Here is a 20,329-nt window from a genome sequence, read left to right on the forward strand (position 1 = left end):
GGGGAAATAAGGAGATTTGGGCAGTTCAAATGAGTATGAAGACTTCTTGCAAGCTTCAGTTCTCTACAAGAACCTGGCCAACTAACCGTCAAGGGAGATAAGAAAGGCATTCAAGGTGGGCTGGGCTTAGATCTCTTGTAGGTGCACAGGGACTCGTGACTGATGACGTGTTTGATTCCTCCCTCAGGCTGAGCCTGGTCACCCCCTACACTGTACTTGTTTTTAAAACAACTCTAGATCTATATTTCTGTTTGGTATTTCGATGATGGCTCAGATCCTTAGAGACTCAAAGGAATGACCAGATGGTGTGTTTGGATTTTAATTGCTCTTTGTTTGATCTCACGCAGTTCCTTCAGCTTCCCCAGCAAATGTGTCCGCTGAAGCCGTGAGTTCCACTCAGATCCTGTTGACGTGGTCAGCCGTGCCGGAACCCGAGCAAAATGGGCTCATCCTGGGTTATAAGGTAGACTGTCAACTCATAAAATATTTCTGTGGTCTTTTAGAGTTGCCAACAGAAAGGAAGTGGGGAGCATTGGGCAGCTTGCATCCCATAAATGTTTTCAGAGATAGTTTCTAGGTGACCGAAGTTTCTGCCATGCAAAATTCTAACTGGAGAGCATGATTGATGACTCTTGGCTAGGGATGTGTCCCGTTGGAGAATATGAATTATGATACACCCAGGGGGTGGGGTGGGGGAAACCAGGGTCAAGGGTGACAGTGAATGATGTGGCTCAGGGTCGGCTACGCCCAGGCAATGCCGGTAGGTTTACTCTGAATAAATCTTCTTTACGTTTTGGAAGTTCGGCTCGAGACTCGTTATTTAAATGGGGATAACTGCCGGAGCCCTGATATAGGCATCTAAACCCAAATATTGTCCTCCATTTTTCTGAAGAATCCACTCTCAACTGTAGCAACTTCAAGCATGGCTGAGTGGGGAATTCTGAGAGTTGAAGTCCACCCATCTTAAAGTTGACCAGGTTAAGAAACATTGCTCTAAAGATATCCCAAACTTCTGTCGTCATCTTCGTACATACTATGTAGCCTTGGTTAAGTCAAAACAGCTCATGTGGTTGTACTCCTCTTATTAGGAAGGACGTCGTTGCTCCCTGGGGAAGAATTTCGTTCCTTTCCTCAGACCTTTGATCAAACCCTTTTTGTTTTCCTCTGCAGATTTTGTACAAGGCCAGGGATGTGCAAAGTCAGCCAAGCAGCCAGGTGGTCCGAGGGAATCACACCCTTTCGGTCCTGCTAGCTGGCCTGCAGAAGTACGTGGTGTATGAGATTCAGGTGCTGGCCTTCACCCGTATTGGAGACGGACTTCCCAGCAATCCGCCAGTCACCGAGCGAACAAAGGACGATGGTGAGTGTGTGCTTGTGCATCAGGGTGTGTTCACCTGGGACTTCCCAGCTTCTACAAATGATCTCCATTCACCGTGTGCACACTTAAGGAGAATGAGTCGGTAGTGTTGTGGTTCTCCGGCAGCCGGTGGAGACAGCAGCAGAGTCGGACAGTGAGGGAGAAAGGGGACCAGGCAAGGGGTCTGGAGAGGACTTGGACGAGGGTCCTGCATCCAAGGCAGAGATGGGGCCAGGACCATCTGAGAGTGAGGTGCTGCCTTGGAGCCTTCGGAGTCTGGCAGCAGCGAAGCAGAGGATGCCAGGGAGCCTGTTCCCAGTACGCATGTGTGCAGAGCTTCCATAAGGCGAGAGCAGCTGAAGCAGAAGGGGCGACTCGGGAGTAAGGTGGGAGGTGACTGCCCCTCCCATAAGGGATAAAAGTCAGACCTCAATGACGAACACTTTGCAGGAAGCAAAGTAGTTCAATAGTGTCTGAGTCCTTCTGGAAGCTCCGTGATCTCTGGTTGTTTTTTTTTCTGGGACTTTAGTTGGTTTATGTTATAATTAAACGGACTTCTGTTTTGGGGCAGCATTCTACAGCACTGAAAGGCGTGCTCTTACCTGGGGGGAACTGTTTATAATTAGCTCTGGCTGAGAATGCAAGTAATTCCCCAGCGTTGCATTAAAGTAGGTTTTGTTTTTACAATAAGTTTGTGTTTCATTAAGTTTGACGAACCCTGGGTCAGAACAGGGAGCATCTCATCTTGATAGCGCAAATAGATTGGACAACCATTTGTCTGGGATGGTGTAAGGCTCCTGCCTGGAAAAGAGGGTTGGACTAGAAGACCTCCAAGGTCCCTTCCAGCCCTAGCATTCTATGTTCTGTGTTGATTGTAGTTTTAATCTTTAAAAGCCTTTTTTCCCCCCTCCTCGTATCAATAGGTAATGCTCATTTAACTTTCAACCGAGCATCTGTTCCCCACATCGTCACCTTCTTTTAAAAATATTGGACAAAAAGGCCACTTCACTCTAAAAGCCTGGTATTTTACAGCCAGTTCCAAGCCCTAAAGGAAACTTTTACAGTCCAATTACGAACTCTTACCGAAATTCAATCCTACTGATAAAAAAAAAAAACCAAACCCCAAAAACCTCTGGTATAACTGGACGTGATAATTGAATGAGAATGTAATGCAGGTTCATATACCACAAATGAGCCGCCTTTGACAAAAGAATAACAACGTGACCTTTCCATTATAAAAAAAAAAGATATCAACGTTTAGTGTTAGTCGCAAATATGTTTCCTGAGGATGAAAATTCATTTTTTAGAATTTGACATCTCAAAAAAAAAGTGGAGCTTAATGCAGTTCCTGGTTGAAAGATTCGTTAGCTGGAGAGTTAGAGCTGCTGGCATATTCCTATAGCTTGTCTCTTAAGGTTTTTTTTTTTTCTTTATGGAAATAGTTTTCCAACTTTCTTAGCCTTAGATTCTGAGAAAAGGTATTAGCTAAGTCCTAGTTAATGGAAGAAGAGCACAGGCACAGGTGGAGAGACTTCAACAGTCTGAGCTGCCTATAAATCACTACCAGCATTGCACAGTTCCAGGTTCTGAAAGAACTTGGGAGGTTCTGAACTTTGCAATTCAGAAAGCTCATCTTATTAAAAAATAAAGTCATTAAAATGCACGCTTAGGATAATAAACACTTCCAGAAATGCATTTGGATTATGCTTTTGAGGGTGCCCGGTGCTTTGTTCATCTAATCCTTAGAAGCGCCCTGAATGATCAATTGGTCAGAGCTCTGAAGTCTGACTGTGAGAAATACGTTGCCCCCGGTGACTTTCTGACGACGGGGGAGACTTGAAGTTAACCTTCATCCACCCCATGCTGTTTTTCGCTCTCTCCGTTACAGCTTTTTCCCTAAAGAAGTTGCTCAGAACGGCTCACAGTGACTGACATCCCATAATAGAACTGAAGCACAAACAAAATAAACAAAGGGAGATTTCTATCCTTCTCGGTTAGGGGAGAAGAAACGAGCCCGCAATCCAAGTTGCATCCAGCCAAATATTGTATCCACAGGAAGCCATTTTGCATTAACGGTGTTGAATTAATTTGATTGAACTCAGCAGAAAACTATATTAATAGACGAGAATATTTGTAGCTCAGAGTTGAACTGTGGAGTCCTTGGTGCTCTCTGAGCTTGGTGGTTTTCTTGCAGATGTTTCATGACCCAACTAACATCATCAGTGCCAGAAGGGAGAGGGGTTTGCAGAGAGGAGGAGGAGGAGGAGGAGGACTATGGGTCCTTGGTGTTGTTTGAGCTTGGTGGTTTTCTTGCAGATATTTCATGACCCAACTATATAACAACCCCCTCTTCCTTCTAAGCAATGATGAGGTTATCTAGTTGGTTCATAAAACATCTGTAAGAGAACAACCCATCTCAGCAAGCACCAAGCCTCCACAGAAAACCATAGCCCCCAGTGGACTCTTTGTCCTGGATCTCCTTATTTTTCTAAACAAGGGTCCAATTACATCATATGAAGACAAATCCTTCGCCCCATACCCAAAGTTGCTGCTCCTCGTCCTAGGAGTTTTTTTGATGGGACTCAGCACTTCCCAGGATTATTGGCGTAATCTGCTATCAGTAGCTCCTTGGATGCCGTTGCACAAAATACCGACGAGATGGACCATTAAATGTGCACGCACAGTCTGGCTTACCCTAGCCAGAATCTGACTTCTTTATCCTTCCTGTTGCCCTGGGTGACAAATGGTGCTATTTGCTCTTCTTTTCTCAAACTCCTAACATAAGCTTCCTTGATTCTTCCCTAGTCGGTTTAATTAAAAAAACATCCTAGGTAAGAAGAGAGGTGGGATTTGGGCTTAAGGTGCCTCCAGGTTTGCAAATTATCACTGTCCCCCTGGTGACCTTGGTGTAGGTAATTTGTCATCTCTGTTCTCGTTCACCCGCTTTCCCCCACCCGCCCCTTTGTTGCTCACAAGGATCAAGGCACTAGTGATGAGCACATGCAATTAGAAGATAATTCAGTTGGGAAGCTAGCAATGTGCCGGGTGAATATTCATGAAACGGATGAAGGTAGAAATTAACCTCTCCCTCTTGAGATGATTCAGCATCTACATAGGACGTTATATATTCCCCCTTAACCTAATTGGCGCCCAGTAGATGCCTTTGGACTACAGCTCCCATGGCTTCCATCTGCCCGGCCAATGTGTCTCCTCGTTCGGAGTTGTAGTTTCAAACATCCAGAGGGCGTGAAGTTGAGTATGGCTGTGATATATGGTGCCAGCACCTTTCCTGTCTGTAGAATGAGGCCCAACCATTAAGCATCATCAGAGGTTCTCGCCTGTTGATACCTCCTGAGGTCAATCTTCATTTGTCAAAGAACCCACTGCAAATATATTTCTTTGTGGCAAACTCCAGATATGCATTAGCTGAGGGGCTTCAAGCTAGACTAACTCCCCAAATAGCATACTTTTCACATTGCAGTGGGTTCTGTGCCGTTACGATTTACCTCTAGAAGTTCAGATTCTTAGCTCCTCTCGCTCAGTCATCATGAACGAAGCTTCACAGACTAGAGATTGAGACTTCCTTCCCAAGAAGGAAAAAGTGACTCCAGAACAGTTTGCTTCTTCTGGGCTCTCCCACTGGACCCTTTTTCTAGAATGCTAGCCCTTGGGTCTAGGACCTTCTGCAAGCAGGATGTTTATATCAAGAGCCAAGAGCTGCATATCTTTGAACAATTCAGCAGCTCGCAATCGTGACGGTATTTTTTTGGGTTTCTTGCAGTCCCTGGTCCACCAGTGAGACTGGTATTTCCTGAAGTGAGGCTGACATCAGTGCAGATTATGTGGCAACCTCCCGAAGAACCAAATGGAATTATTCTCGGTAAGTGAAAAAGAAATGGACAGAGTTAGAACAGAAACTACCTTGTCAAGATGGGCTTAAGGTCAAAGAAACCCAAAGGCACAACGGCATCTTTTCATGTTTCTGGTTAGCACAAAAATGCCAAAAAGGCACCATTCCCAATATTTTACACTGTTTGCACAAAAGGTTGATTTTGGAAACAAAATAATTTCTCGTTCTCATTCCTTTGGTTGGTTCTGCTTGGCGTTCCTCACATCTTGATAATCCGTTTATCTACAACGTGTTGCAGTTCTTCATTTGAAGGATGAAGTTGACCCATGCAGGAACCCAAGTTTACAGTCGTAACACTTCCAAATCTTGAAGTGGTGACTTGAGAAAGATTGTAAAGCCTTTCTATACGTTGAAGATGCCAGTAGTTGGTATTAAAGCGTGACTGAGCATTTTAGCAGTGAGTGTGCAAGCGCAGTAAGTCCCAGGGGAGAAAAATGTTTGGGTTAAATTTAAACCCTGGTTTTAAAGAATGTGACTTGGAGGCCCTTAATAGACACTGATTTTTGCATTCTGTTTTTCATATCCTCTCTTTATGCCTTCTCCACATCCACCATCATTATTTCTCCTTCCCCTCCTCTTCCATTAATGCTTGTCTCCTTCTCCTCTCCCTCTTCCCCTTCTTTTTCCTCTTCCTCCTCCTTCTCCTCCTCCTCCTCCTCCTCCTCCTCTCCCATTGTTTGTCTCCTTACTCAGACCTCCTCCTCCTGCTCTTCTGTTTCCTCTTCCTCCTTTTCTTTCTCCTTCTCCTCCTCCTCTTCCATTAATGCTTGTCTCCTTATTCAGACCTCCTCCTCCTCCTCCTCCATCATTAATGCTCGTCTCCTTGCTCAAACTTGGTCCTGCTATGTCTGAAGAGCTTTGGAAGGTGACGATGAGTATAAAACCAGCATTAGTATTCTGAGCGCAAAACCTGTCCTTGCTCCTGCTTGTTTGCTTTGAGGGAAGAAGTGACTTAGAGTGACCTAACATTTAATAGACACATTAAACCGTGGCCATTTATTTGGCTCGGAAAGCAGTGGTGTGCCAGCGGATCCTGCTTTTGTTTGAAGACAGCTTGTAGCGCACCCCTGGATGCTAATTGTAAACCACAGATTGTGCCAAAGGACTCGTCTAAAGAGGGACAAGAATCAGGTGGACATAGAGAAGCCAGACCCAAACAACTCTGGAAAATTAATGGGGAACTATTGCTTTAAGCAACAAACAATAAACTGGCGGAGCATACATAGCAATATAACCATTGAACGTTTGTTTAGGAATTACGGGAAATCAAGTCCAGCCCATTTGGAGGGCACCAGCTTCTTTTGGGGGTGGGGGGAAGGCTCCTGACATGCCCCATTAACTGCCTTGGGGTGGAGGAAAAAAGCAGGCCAGAAGCTACCTCTGCTGAATGTAGCTTGCTTCTGGTTGGATCAGTTCTTTGGAAAGAGAAAAAGGTTACTCGGGAAGCTAACAAAATCAGAAGAGAAAGGTTTTTTGGAATGTTGGAAGTTGATATCCGAATAGCTATGGGGATATACTCAACCATCCAGGTTATAGGTTGTCTCGAATCCAAAGATGCTTTTCAAAAGGGAACCGAAGAAGCTTCTTGGATGAGAAGCTAAACGTTTCAAGGAGAAAAAGAAAAAGGAAGGAAGGAAGGAAGTCCAGTTGCCTTTTGAAAAGCCCCCTTGAATTGACCCTCTGAATCAATGGGAACTGGGACAACTCTCCATTCCTGTATAAATATTTCTGAATCTCTTTCTGAATCATTTTCCCTTGGAGGGCAGCTCAATTAACCTTCCATTTAAAAGAGGTTGGCACTGTGATTGCCTGTCTCCAGTCAACTCTGAAAATACCCCGATGTATGATTTTTATTTTATTTTTTTTTCCTTATGATGTTCTTTATATGTTTAGCGATGTTTTGACTCCTGTTTTATTCCAGCTTTCTATTCTTCATGTCTTAATAGCCTTTAAAATGCCTTTTGCATTTATTGCTGCCTTGCTCCTGCAGCCCTGGGGCATTCATTCATTTCTCCTTGAACACTTTCCATTTACCTCTATTGATTTTCTTTGTTTGAGTTCACCGGCACATCCCCTGGCCTCGTGGAAGTTGCATATCCCAGAGTTTTTTTCCAAGGAAAACACTGCAGCCCAAATGCCTTTTGAAGGCTGATTTCTTAAACTATGGTCTTTGACCAATTTGGAGACATCTTCAATGGCAGATTTTCTCTGACAATTTCTTTTCAGCGGCCCCAAGCTCAGATCGACTTAAAAGAAGAAAAACAATGTAGAATTGACAAGGGCTATTTTGGTTATTTTTCCGGCTTTGAAATTGGCTATTTTTTTTTCCCCCAACTATATTTCTAGAGCCAAACGGAATCTTAATGGGAGCCAGTGAATTCTTATATCTGTTATTTTAAAATCTTCAATAATAAAACAACCTTCTTTTCTGTTATATTTCTATGATTTGAAAAAACAAAACAAAAAGTAAAATCCTGCCATTTTGCTTTTCAGCAAATGACCCAAAGTTTAAAAGCTATTCCATGGTGTTTCTTTTTTGGAGCAAAAAGACAAGAGATTAGGAGTTGAAGTCTGAGTCAACCTAATCTGCTAACTTCCTTTGTGTTTAGATGAAGTACCTTCTGCATTAGCGGCCTGATATTAATGAATAAAAAAATAGTTTTCAGAAAGAAAATCTGGGACGAACATTTTCCAAACATTTCTCGCTGAATTACAGATTTTACAATTTTTACATGGTTTCCTACTAAACTTCAACTTTGAAGAAATCAGATTATCACCTCCCTGACAAATCTATCCAATTGGAAACCAGTCCTGTATAGATTAGTCCTCAACTTTACAACCAAAACTGAGCCCAACATTTTCTGTTTCTGAGACATTTATTGAGTGAGTTTCCCCACATTCTACGATTTTTCTTGCCACCTTACATGGTTGTTGGGTGAATCTGGCTTCCCCCATTGACTTGATGGGATCACATCAATGGTAGGATTCAAAAACTTTTAGTACCAGTTCTGTGGGCGTGGCTTGGTGGGCATGGTGTTGGTGGGCGTGGCAGTTACTTCAAAATCCCCATTCCCTCCCCACCCCACTAACCTGCTTTCCAGCTCCGTTCTCCTGTGCAGGGCAACCAAAGAAGACCCAACCAATCAGCTGGGACTCAATGGGAGGCAGAGAATAGAGGGGGGTGGGCAGTGGTGGTATTCAATTTTTTTTACTACCGGTCCTGTGGACGTGGCTTGGTGGGTGTGGCATGGCTTGGTGGGCATCCCACTAACCTGCTTTCCAGCTCCATTCTCCTGTGCAGGGCAACCAAAGAAGACCCAGCCGATCAGCTGGGACTCAATGGGAGGCAGAGAAGAGATGGGGTTGGCGGGGCCAGTCGGAGGTGGGATTTGCTGGTTCTCTGAACTACTTAGCTCCCAGTTCTCCAGAACTGATTGGAACCGGCTGAATACCACCTCTGTGTCACATGATCCCTGGACACTGCTATCGTCATAAATCTAAGTCAGTTGCCATTTGATCATGTCACCATGGAGATGCCGCAGTGGTTGTAAGTGTGGGAAACATCCCTAAGTCCCTTTTTTTCAGTGCCGTTGTTAACGCTGAACAGTCACTAAATGAACTTTTGTAAACCAAGGGCTACCTATCATTTTTCCAATGAAATCTCCAGGCCTCTTTAGCTGGCCCCTTTCCTTCCTCTTTCTCCAAGGAACGTTTTGGGACTCTGTACCAAGAACAGTTCGATTGGGAAGGACAACTCATGGTAGACTTCAGGCAAAGTCTACTTCCTCGGGTCTGCCTTATCAAGGATTCACGGTGTGTGCAACCTCTGGCAGGCGGTGTAGCATTTTGAAAGGATAAAGCTAAAGATATTACCACTTGGTTTTCTCTTTTTCCTCCCTGAAGTTCCCTTACAAAGGCTTCCTAGTTAATGATCTCTGAAGATTAAACTTGTTTAATGCAAATATCTGACAGCACCACCTGGCTGCTAATACTCCTATTAGTGTTTCACAGATTTGAGAGGACTTTTGGCGCTCTTCCTTAAGCTAACCATAAGTTTCTTATGCAAATACGTAGCTTCGAGTTACACAAATAATATTGATGAGAAAGTATCTAATAGGTTGATCCACTCACAGAGGGATTGTCGCCCGCTTCTTGTTCATCAAATGCATTTGCATTTGTGTAAGCCCGGCGCTTAAACCGAAGAGCAGAGCATGATCATTTTAATGGATGTCCGCTTAAGCCAGAATTGTCACATTATTTGCGACAACTTGTATGTCACTAAGTGCATCAGCCGAAGCTTAAACACAGAGCTGGGATTATGATTTCGGAACGCATCTGGTGTTGCGATCCCACGAAAAGCATATCCCAACTTTCGATGTATCTTTTTTCCCAGTCTTTGCCGAGCCTTTGATTTTATTATATTTTATTTTATCATCCATGCATGCCCATAGACGAGCGATTATCTTGCAGCTCACAGTTCTAGTTCTGACTTACAGCACCTCTGCCACCCTGATGGAGCTGCGTGCTTCGATGCACAATTTACGGGGCCGGCCTTGAAAAAAAAATACTCGTGGCCCCCACTAATGCCCCCCCATCACTTACCTGTGTCACCTGAGTAGCGCAAATGGGTGAGGGGATCCTTCTTGGAACTACTGCAGATAAACCTCCCAGTGGCCTCAATGACTCTTTAAAAGGATGCAAACAACCAGCTATCTGCAAGGAATATAAATCCTTCCATCCTCCCCCATCCAGTCAGAGCTGAAGAAGCTTCTTGGATGAGAAGAGAAACATCTTTAAAGAAAACCAAGAAAGTCCAGTTGCCTATTGAAAAAGCACCTTTGGGACAACCATGACGAGGATGAACGTCCGTAGACATTCTTCTGCTAGGTTCCATCCATGGTCCTTCTGCCTTGCTTCCATTCTCCCTTTATAGTATATTATAATATATAATGATATACTGAGTGGAGATCTGGAGAACATCCAAACTGAAGCAGAGATAAAAAGTTGCTCTTATTTCAGATCATTTCTCTACTTTTTAAGGAAAATTGTTCTAGCAAAGCATCAATGAAACGGAATTTTTTCTTAATGATCTGTTTCATCCCTATCAAAATTTTCCTGCATGCTATGACAATTAGTCTCTGAAAGCATTTTTTTTTTTTTGTAAAAAGAGCCAGGAAATGTTTCTTTTTACAAAAAGAATGAAAGCAAAAGAGCAAAAACCTGACAAACATTTGGATTAGATTTATTATGTTTATCTTTCTTTTGCTTTCCTTGGGACTTGGGAATGAGCCTATAGAATTAAAAGAACATTACAACAATTAAAAGCCAGACAATGCACAATAATTAGAAAGGAAAGCAATTGGAATTGCAGCAAATTTAAAAACAAAAGCGTAAAACCCCCAAATAGCTGACACAAAAGCCGCACGCAACAGGATGGCAGAGAATTCACATCAGTCAAACGGAAAATATCTCCCTGCTCAGAATGTGTTGGTGCATAGAAATTTTTCAATAAATTTCTGAACGCTGAAAGAAGAAGGAACTGTGAAATGCAGGTTATAATTAGTACAATTAGCAGGCAAGCTTGCAGGAAAGGAGTAAACGGAGTATGGAAGCACCGTGTAATAAAACGGTGGCCTTTGCAAATCGCTCTTCCTATTATGTGTCTAACCATCATCGGGCAGAAAGAACAATGTTTATTTTTTTACAACAGTTTTTGGAATCACTAAGAGCAGCACTTGTTGGAAGACTTATCTTCATTTTCTAGTGGAAGGGGTGGGGGAAATGGAAGTGAATAATTAACCTGTGGAATGGCTTGCCACTAGAAGTTGTAGGTTTGCCATCACTGGAGGTTTTTAATAAGAGACTGGTCAGACATTTGTCCGAAATGAGGTCGGACCTCCTGCTGGAGGAGGGGTTGGACTATAAGACTTCCAAGCTCCTTCTGTTATTCTGATTGAGATGGTATAAATGTTTTTTAAATAGATAAGCTAGCTAGCATCTGCTCCATCTCATCACCCCAAGTTCATGCCACTTAAAACATTTTCCAAATGTCTGGACTTCAGGAGCCCCCTTATTCCTTCCAGACTCAGTGTTATGGAAGTTACAACTTCATCGCTATAGAGCACTGCACACCAGAACAACTAGACACAAGGAAAGTTTTTTCCCGAATGCCGTCACTCTGCTAAACAACTAATTCCCTCAACACTGTCCAACTATTGACAAAGTCTGCACTACTATTACTATTAATCTTCTCATCGCTCCTTATCGCCCATCCCCTCCCACTTGTGAATGTATGGCTGTAACTTTCTCGCCTTTGTAACCCTACAATTTATATTGACTCTTTCCTAGTATGATTGATTGCTTATTGTACCTTATGACTATCATTAAGTGTTGTACCTTTTGATTCTTGACGAATATGTCTTTTCTTTTATGTACACTGAGAGCATTTGCACCAAGACGAATCCCTTGTGTGTCCAATGACACTTGGCCAAGAAAGAATTATATTCTATTCTGTTCTGTTCTGTTCTGTTCTGTTCTGCTTTATTCTATTCTATTCTATTCCTATTCCAATTCCAATTCCTATTCCAGTTCCAATTCCAATTCCTGTTCTATTCTATTCTATTCTATTCTATTCTATTCTATTCTATTCTATTCTATTCTATTCTAATTCTATTCTGTTCTATTCTATTCATTTTGTATGGATAGGAGAAATGATGGGATAGTACTAGGTGAATCAGAATTATGCAGGGTTGCTGGGCACCCCTGTTTCATTTTTTCCTATTGATTATCTTCCTTTAAGAAGAGTTCTTGATCTGGCCATCAGGGCAAAGTGACTCTAAATCAAGACTGGTGGAAACAGAGGCGGTGGGTCCAATCCGTTAGGACGTGCACTGCACCTTCTTGAATCCCAGGGCCTCCTTAAGACCTCCAAACTGGGAGCCTGAGATTCAAGGCGGCACGACGGAGGACTCAACAAATTTGGATGAAGAAGCAGGTGATCTGGAGCAGATGCAATTCCCGTTAGCCACGCTTTGTCAAAATCATCTGCATAGATGCAGAGATGCATCATCTCTGTGGCATGTACTGCGCCATGTTTGCAGAGCACATCCATATGCTCCAGGAAGGTGAAATGGCTCTAGTAGCTCATTCTAAAGAATGAAGTGCGAAACATTTCAGAGATTTTGTGGAAGATTATCACCCAGAGGTGGCTTTCCAGTGATTTCCCAGATAATGGACTGAATCAGACTTACATAAGGGGGGGAAAAGCATTACCAAGTCAGCTGACCTATCCTAAAAAAGAAGCCAATTCAATTGTTTCCCTTTAAGCTAAATAGGGAATTAGGATGAGGCTAATTGTCTTGACATTTTTCCCTCCCTTAAAAGAACCGGATGAGCTAACTCCACAGCAAAAATAAATGCTATTGTTTTGATGTAGAATGCATACTTCATAAGGGTGAGTTCATTCTTTTATCTCCCTCGGAATTCAGGCTACCAGATTGCTTACCGTCTGGCATCCAGCAACCCCAATAAGTTCACCACGGTGGAAGTCGGCTCTTCAGTCCAACAGTTTGCAGCTACAGATCTCATCCCTGAATCCGCCTATATTTTCCGAGCTTCTGCCAAAACCCGCCAGGGTTGGGGTGAGCCCTTGGAAGCGACTGTGATCACGACGGAAAAGAGAGGTAAGTTAGGAATAAAACTTAAAGAGAGACCCAACCTAGAATTAAGGAGACATTTCCTGACAGTGAGAACAATTAAATCAGTGGAAGGACTTGCCTCCAAAAGTTGTCGATGCTCCATCACTGGAGATTTTCAAGGAGAGAGTGGACATTTGTCGGAGAGATTTGTCTGGAATCGTACAGAGTCTCCTGCTTGAGTAGTGGGTTGGACTAGAAGACCTCCAAGATCCCTTTGAACTCTGTTTTTCTGTATTCTCCTTTCTTCCCAGTACCCAAGATGGAGAACTTTCTAGTCGCAGCTGGTCTTTGGTTTCTTGCGTTGACACAAGAGTTTGATCTTTACCGTGGTCCATTTTCCTCCAATGTCGTGTTAAAACAAATGAAGATAGCATGTGTTATCACTCTAAGAACAGGGGTCTCCAAACTTGATAACTTTAAGACTTGTGGACTTCAACTCCCAGAATTTCATCTCCAGTCATGTTAGCTCAGGAATTCTGGGAGTTGAAGTCCACAAGTCTTAAACTTGGCCAAGTTTGAAGACCCTTGTTCATTTCTATTCTGCATTCTCTTCTCTTCTAAGCTCTATTCCTATTCCAAATTCTATTCCTATTCTATATTCTATTCCAGGGGTCTTCAAACTTGACAACTTTAAGACTTGTGGACTTCCAACTCCCAGAATTCCTCCTCCAGTCATGTTAGCTCAGGAATTCTGGGAGTTGAAGTCCACAAGTCTTAAAGTTGCCAAGTTTGAAGACCCTTGCTCTAGAAAGAAAATGGGCCAACAGCAAACAGTTTCGTTGCTTGGGCTTTTACCTTGGGTGGTTGTGTCCAAATTAAATGTCCTTGAGGAACAGTGGAATGAGGTTCTTCAGGAAAGAGGGACGAATGGGAAAACGAAGACCAAAGCAACGTTGTAGAGCTTATTTTCATTGTGTGTCAGATTCCTTATGGGAATGAATAGGAGCCAGTTCTTCATAGGTATAACTCAGAAGCAGGATAATGTCTACTCAGGTGAAATGAGAAATTATCTACATTAATTATGAAAATATCTATCGTTTCTAGGGGAAATGTTACCAGATATGTTTGGTCCATGTAGGATATGCCTTATACTAAATAAATCTACTCAGCATCCAGCATCTCTGAGCCACTTCAGAATCTAGCACCAAAAAGTGACCTTTGAACATTGTGTAGGTGTCACCAAGGTTCTGGATCAAGTCCATCATAACTCCAGAGCACCCAACATAGCTTCAATAATTTATTATAATGCCCAAGAACTGCCTTCTCCAAGGTTTATGCTCCAGGTTATTAGAGCGCAACATCTAGAATTAATAAGAATAGCAAGTATATCTCATCCATGTACTCATCCATGTATACCAATGCACATCCACATGCAATTTACACATCAACTACTTTCCTGTGGACATGTTCAACCTGCTCTCCATTAATTAGTAAAATCTAAGATCAAGGGGAGTTAAAAGTTCAGTGGATATAAAAATGGCCTTCTAGATAATTCTGCAACGCACCTACTATCCCATTCCTATCTCTGCCTTCTAGATAACTCTGCAATGCACCTACTATCCCATTCCTATCTCTGCCATCCTTGATGTCATTTCCAGCTCCTTCATCCAGTCCTGGGAAGCTCCAAGGCTGCTTGTTGGATGCTTATTATTGAACGTGGAGATTTCTGATTCTCGTATCATAAATTGTTCACTTACAACGTACAAGGAGCAGATGGATACTGTGCTCACTCACAAATAATGCTGACAGCTTAGCCAAAACAAGTGTAATGCTGTAAATCATCATTTAAGTTGGATCTGTTTCAGCCTCTGCAACTCTATCTGCCCAAACCTGCCAACCGCTAATGGACCTCAACGGAAAGTCCTTCCTTTGGCAACTGTGCAGAAAGGAAGTTGGCATTGCATTCCTTCCAGGGCGTTTTGTTGACTTCCCAATATATCCCCAAATCTTGGAATGATCTCGTGGTCACCATTCAAGTATTAACAAGGTCCTATCCTACTTCCTTTCCAAGTTCATCACAAGTCTGTCTGGTGCCACCAAACTGGGGTGCAAAAAGATCCAAGGCTCACCCACTTTATGGGTTCTGTAGAAAACGTTGTATTACACCTGCTGCAATTACCTGTTCTGTTTGGTTATTAAAAGTGAAACTTCGGTCTCTCCCACCCCATTCTTCCGCTATTCTGTCTTTTTTGCTGGAAAAATGTCTTAGCATTAATACCAACATCCATCAAAGAACAGTGCGCGCGCGTGTGTGTTTGTGTATTGCAATGAAAACTAAAATTTACCTTCCTCCCAATATACCGTACATTCTCCCACAAATGAGAAACAAGGATGTTACTTGGAGAATATGTGTTGTTGTTGTTTTCCTGTCCGTAATAAAACCATAATGTTGCAAAGAAAACCGCAGGAATGTAATACTCAGAAGTCAAGCTTGACTTGAGAGCAACTTCACGGCTTTATGTGGGAGATACTACTTGGCAATCAATAGTTGCATCCCATAATTTCCCTCTCTGCTGTTGCCAGAAGAACGAGCCTTATCATTGTCAGGGAGTACTTTGAGACTTACAAGAAAGTTTTTTTCCTTCTCCCTTAACACTTGACTGCAAAGTTGAAGGCGCTTTCATTTCGACTTACTGGCACTTCAGCCACAGCCATCCACGTTCCCATGTTTACATGCAACCCTGTCATACTACATCTATGCTCTAGTATAGCATATCCTGCAACCCAACTCCCTTCTAGCATTGATGATGTTACCTGGTTTGGGTAATGAAACATCTGCAAGAAAACAGAAAGAACCAAGGACCCCACAGTTGTTCCTCCTCCTCCTCCTCCTCCTCCTCCTCCTCCTCCTTCTCTCCCCACTCACAAATCCCACTCACTTCTTGCACTGATGATGTTACCTAGTTTGGGTAATGAAACATCTCCAAGAAAACAAGCAACTCACAGAATAGCAAGGACCCCACGGTTGTCCCCCCCCCTCCTCCTCCTCCTTTCCCCACTCACAAATCAAGCAATCTAAAGAGAGCACCAAGGGCCCCTCATGTCAACCCTGAGCTACAGATATTCTCTTTTATTCGTACAGCCATAACGCCACTGCTTTGACCTCCTCACGGGAGGCGTTCCACTTCCTTGTGCCTGGTCTTCCATCTCTTTCCTCCCAAGGATTTCAAAGGTTTCCCTCGAAGCCACGCGGCTCCCTAACTACACCCAGGTCCTCTAGCGCTCCAAAGATTGCACGAGCGACTGATTTCTCCCACCCAGATACAGTTGCAGACAGATTATCTTGCCCATCATTGTTCCATCATTCACTGTCTGATTGGAAATTGTTTTCCCGGATGGCAGGTTGGATGGATGACTTCTCAACTCGTGGTCCTCGCCCTCCTGATACTTGACAGACTTGGCAATAAACATTTGTGCTTTGGGGGGGGGGTGGCTTCTGATTGAATTGCTAATCTAGGGGAGGCTGTCCTTGAGGAGGGGTTGGAAGGACAAATTTGCGCAGGCTGGTCTGCCATTTCCACTAAAATTGTTGGACTGGTTCAGCCAATCGTATAATAAAGAACGGTTCTGTTTACTCCCGGTCTTAATTAAATTGGCCAGCTCTTCCTCAAGGTGGGTTAGGATCAAAGTATTTCTTCTCAGCCCAGCCTTACCATGTCTCAAATCTTCCGCTGACATTTTATGTTCCTTCTTCATTCCAAATGCGTTATGCAATTATAAAGGAGATTTGCTTTAAGAGGATGCCAGTTTCGAGTGTCCTCTCTACCCACCGAAATGCACCAGGAGTCTAAATTACAATCTTCAGGGATTTTCACTTCAAGTTAGTTTTTCCTGATCTCTGCATTTTATTTGCATGTTGGTTGGAAAAATCCCGGGAGTCGAAATCTGGAGTTGATAAAGTTGGTAAATACAGGCAGTCTTCGACTTAACGGTCCAAAATTTCTGTTGCTAAGCAAGGCAGTTGTTAAGTAAGCTGTGCTATTTTTTAACGCTTTTTTTCCACCATTGGTCATTAAACAAATCTGGCTTTTGCCATTGGCTTTGTTTGTCAGATGCTAGCTGGGAAGGTAACAAACAATGGTCCAGGACAGTGCAACTGTGGTAATGCCTGCCAGTTATTTAGTTACTTGGTTTATTTAGTTATTTAATTCACTTTATTGTCATTGCACCTCGTACAGCAAAATTAAATACCATCTTCAGTGTACATTATGACTGAAAATAAACACAAACACACATCCTTCACAATCTATACATTGAATTGAAAACCCAGTTGCCCAAATTTTGATCATGTGACCATGGGGACGCTGCAATAATCTTTTAAGTATGAAAAGCATTCGTAAGTCTCTTTTTTTTCCAGTGCCGTTGCAGCTTCAAATGGTCACTAAACAAATCGTTGGAATTCGTGGACTCTCTGTACTGCTCTAAGGTCTTCCTTTTCACCGTCCACTGCAGCATCCAATTACTCAACCTGCTACAGATACAAATTGGCTCCCAGGTCATGCACAGATTGCAGGATATGCTATACTAGAGCGTTGGTGCGATATGACACACTGTTGCATATAAACCAGAGGTGGTATTCAGCCGGTTCTGACCAGTTCTGGAGAACCAGTAGCGGAAATTTTGAGTCGTTCGGAGAACCGGCCAATCCCACCTCTGACTGGCCCCGCCAACCCCATCTCTTCTCTGCCTCCCTCTGAGTCCCAGTTGATCAGCTGGGTCTTCTTTGGTTGCCCTGCACAGGAGAACAGAGCTGGAAAGCAGGTTAGCGGGGTGGGGAGGGAAGGGGGATTTTGCAGTATCCTTCCCCTGCCACGCCCGCCAAGCCACGCCTGTCAAGCCACACCCACAGAACCGGTAGTAAAAAAATTTGAATCCCACCACTGATGTAAACTCCAAGTGCACCTCTTTATTATTGATTATGTATTTATGAGAATCTCACCAGACTAACCACGTTCGCTTGGGAACAAGCAGATCAAGGCTTCACTAGTCTGGCCTCTGTTGCTTCCTCCCATGGAGTGAGTGTCCAAGGGGGTGAGTACACCCACTCTTTATTGCCCCTTCTACTCTAGCCAGTGATCAAATCTCTTGGTCCAAGAGAGAACCAACTTAAGATACAATGAGGTTCCCACATAATATCCTCCCCACCTCTGGACCAATCCTTAGGTCTTTCAGTGGAACAAACCAGGATGCCTTAGCCCTGACCCCAACATCACCTCATACAACTCAAAGCTATTGATGTCAAGAGGACTCTTGTTGATGCACCAATCCAAGATCAATGTGCTTCCCACTCTAGGTTCTTATATTCTCCCCACTCCTGGGCTAGTCATTGGGTCTTCCAGTGGAACAAATCAGGATGCCTTAGCCCTGATTCCTGATTCATCTCATTACAACTCCAGCTGTTGATGTCAAGAAGACTCCTGTTGATGCACGGTTGATCATCCTGTTGGCACTGACAAACCACGAGCGCTAAAACATGCCATGTCTTGCAGTGAATGTTTTCAGAAGGGCAGTGGGAACGGAAGAGAGAAAAGCCAAAACACAAGCTGTTCTTTGTAGAAAAACCAACGGAGGTTCAAGCAGCCAGGGGCAGAATATTTACCGAAACAGGTGCTGATGGAATTGAATCAAATGAGATTCTCAATTTGATTCAAATCAATTAAAAGACAAGTCACTGTGGCATCACTAATCAATGCCTGCTTTATTACATGCCACACATTTTAATCAGAATCAATAGTGTCCATGATAAACCATTAAATAATTATTCCTCACCGTGTTGATATTCTCCCACCGAAATTGATGGGTGAGGAGAGCGAGTGCCAAGTTCTCGGCTGATACATTACTGATGGTCACCCTTCTCCTTGGCATTAAGCAATGTCTGGCGCCAGAGATTCCTTCCGAATAAATCAACCGGTGTGCTGTCAGCCATCATAAGGATGCAAGAAAAATCTGAGCTTATCTCCCTCCTCCTTCCGTTCTAGATACAAAAGAAAAAGTACACACCCAACACCTTGTTTTGAGCAATTTAGCCAAAGAGAAGAACAGAATTATAATCAGGACCAACAAACATAGAACTAGGACATGTTGTTTTGTTTTGTTTTCATCTAGTATTCATGAACTACAGGGACCTCCATGCTCTCTGAACTTGGTTGTTTTCTTGCAAATGTTTCATGACTCAACTAGGTGACATCATCAGTGCTAGAAGGGAATGGGAGGAGGAGGAGGAGGATTATTTCCATTGTATATTTGTAGCTCAGGGTCGAACTGTGGGGCCTCTCTTGGTGGTCTCTGAACTTGGTTGTTTTCTTGCAGACATTTCATGACCCAACTAGGTAACATCATCCATGCTAGAAGGGAGTGGGGTTTGCTCTCTCTTTATTTTGCTTAGACAGAATAAAACAAGGAGACTGCACTCAAATGAACAGCACTTCAGTTCCAATCAGGACTTGAAGTTTCCGCAAACAAAGCTCTTCACTCTTCCATTCCAAGGCTCAGCCTGCTATTGATTTCACCTTGAATGGAGATGACAGATATTTTGTAACCTGGATGGCATTTAAACCGCCACCTCAAGGAGCAACTTAAGGGCACAGGTCTCAAGCTGGCCATCTCAGCATTGAGGTAGCCATGCGCAAGAACAGTTGGACTAACCAGGATTGCTTCTTCTCAATGCTAAGGTTGCTTTTCCTGGACTTTCTTGAGTTTTTTTTTCCTTCTTCTTGAAAACCATTCACTTCTCATCTGAACTGAAGAAGCTTCACTGATGAGAAGCGAAATGTTCTCAAGAGAACAAAAAAAAAACACCATCAAGGAAGTCTAGTTGTCTTCTGGAAAAGCACTTTTGGGATAACCGTGACCTCGGATGGTTGAGAATCTCCACAGACTCCTTCTGAAGTTCTTCCATTCATGACTCCAATTTTCTGTTAGTTTCAGTTTCTTAGAAGGGTCATAACTGCTCCGTGTTTTGTTTTGCAGAACGGCCAGCCCCTCCCAAGGAATTAAAAGTCCCTCAGTCCGAAGTCACATCCCGGAGTCTCCAACTGCACTGGGTCCCTGGAAGCGACGGTTCTTCACCCATCCGTTACTTTACCATTCAGTTGAAAGAGCTCCCAAACGGGGACTGGAAAACCTACTCTTCGTCTGTCAATCACAAAGCTACCTCCTGTTTGATTGACAGGTAAGTCTCATATAAATACTTCCATCAGGAGATGACAGGAAATGCAAAATATGTATCTTCTCATCGCAAAGCAGCAAAAAAAAAAAAAAAAAGGATCCCTCCGACAGGTAGCAAAATTCAAGATCAGAATGTTGTGATCGAATTGACAAATCTCCCAGCTCGATTGAAGAGTCCTGAGACCCAAATCTCCCTCT

At 43.2% G+C, this 20,329-nt stretch overlaps 1 protein-coding gene across 2 annotated transcripts in view; it reads left to right on the top strand.

Moving 5' to 3' along the window:
- SDK1 (sidekick cell adhesion molecule 1) overlaps positions 1–20,329 on the top strand; it is a 367,483-nt gene that overhangs the window by 286,562 nt on the left and 60,592 nt on the right. For both annotated transcript variants that reach the window (XM_087912912.1, XM_087912913.1), the window contains exons 26-30: positions 348–463; positions 1,171–1,360; positions 5,139–5,237; positions 12,755–12,949; positions 19,934–20,135. In XM_087912912.1, the coding sequence (XP_087769038.1) occupies positions 348–463; positions 1,171–1,360; positions 5,139–5,237; positions 12,755–12,949; positions 19,934–20,135 (802 nt within the window). The remainder of the gene's footprint in view (positions 1–347; positions 464–1,170; positions 1,361–5,138; positions 5,238–12,754; positions 12,950–19,933; positions 20,136–20,329) is intronic.

This window comes from Pseudonaja textilis, chromosome 14 (genome assembly GCF_049901715.1).
Source record: "Pseudonaja textilis isolate UNSWEBS1 chromosome 14, rPseTex1.2, whole genome shotgun sequence".
NCBI classification, from domain to species: Eukaryota; Metazoa; Chordata; class Lepidosauria; order Squamata; family Elapidae; genus Pseudonaja; species Pseudonaja textilis.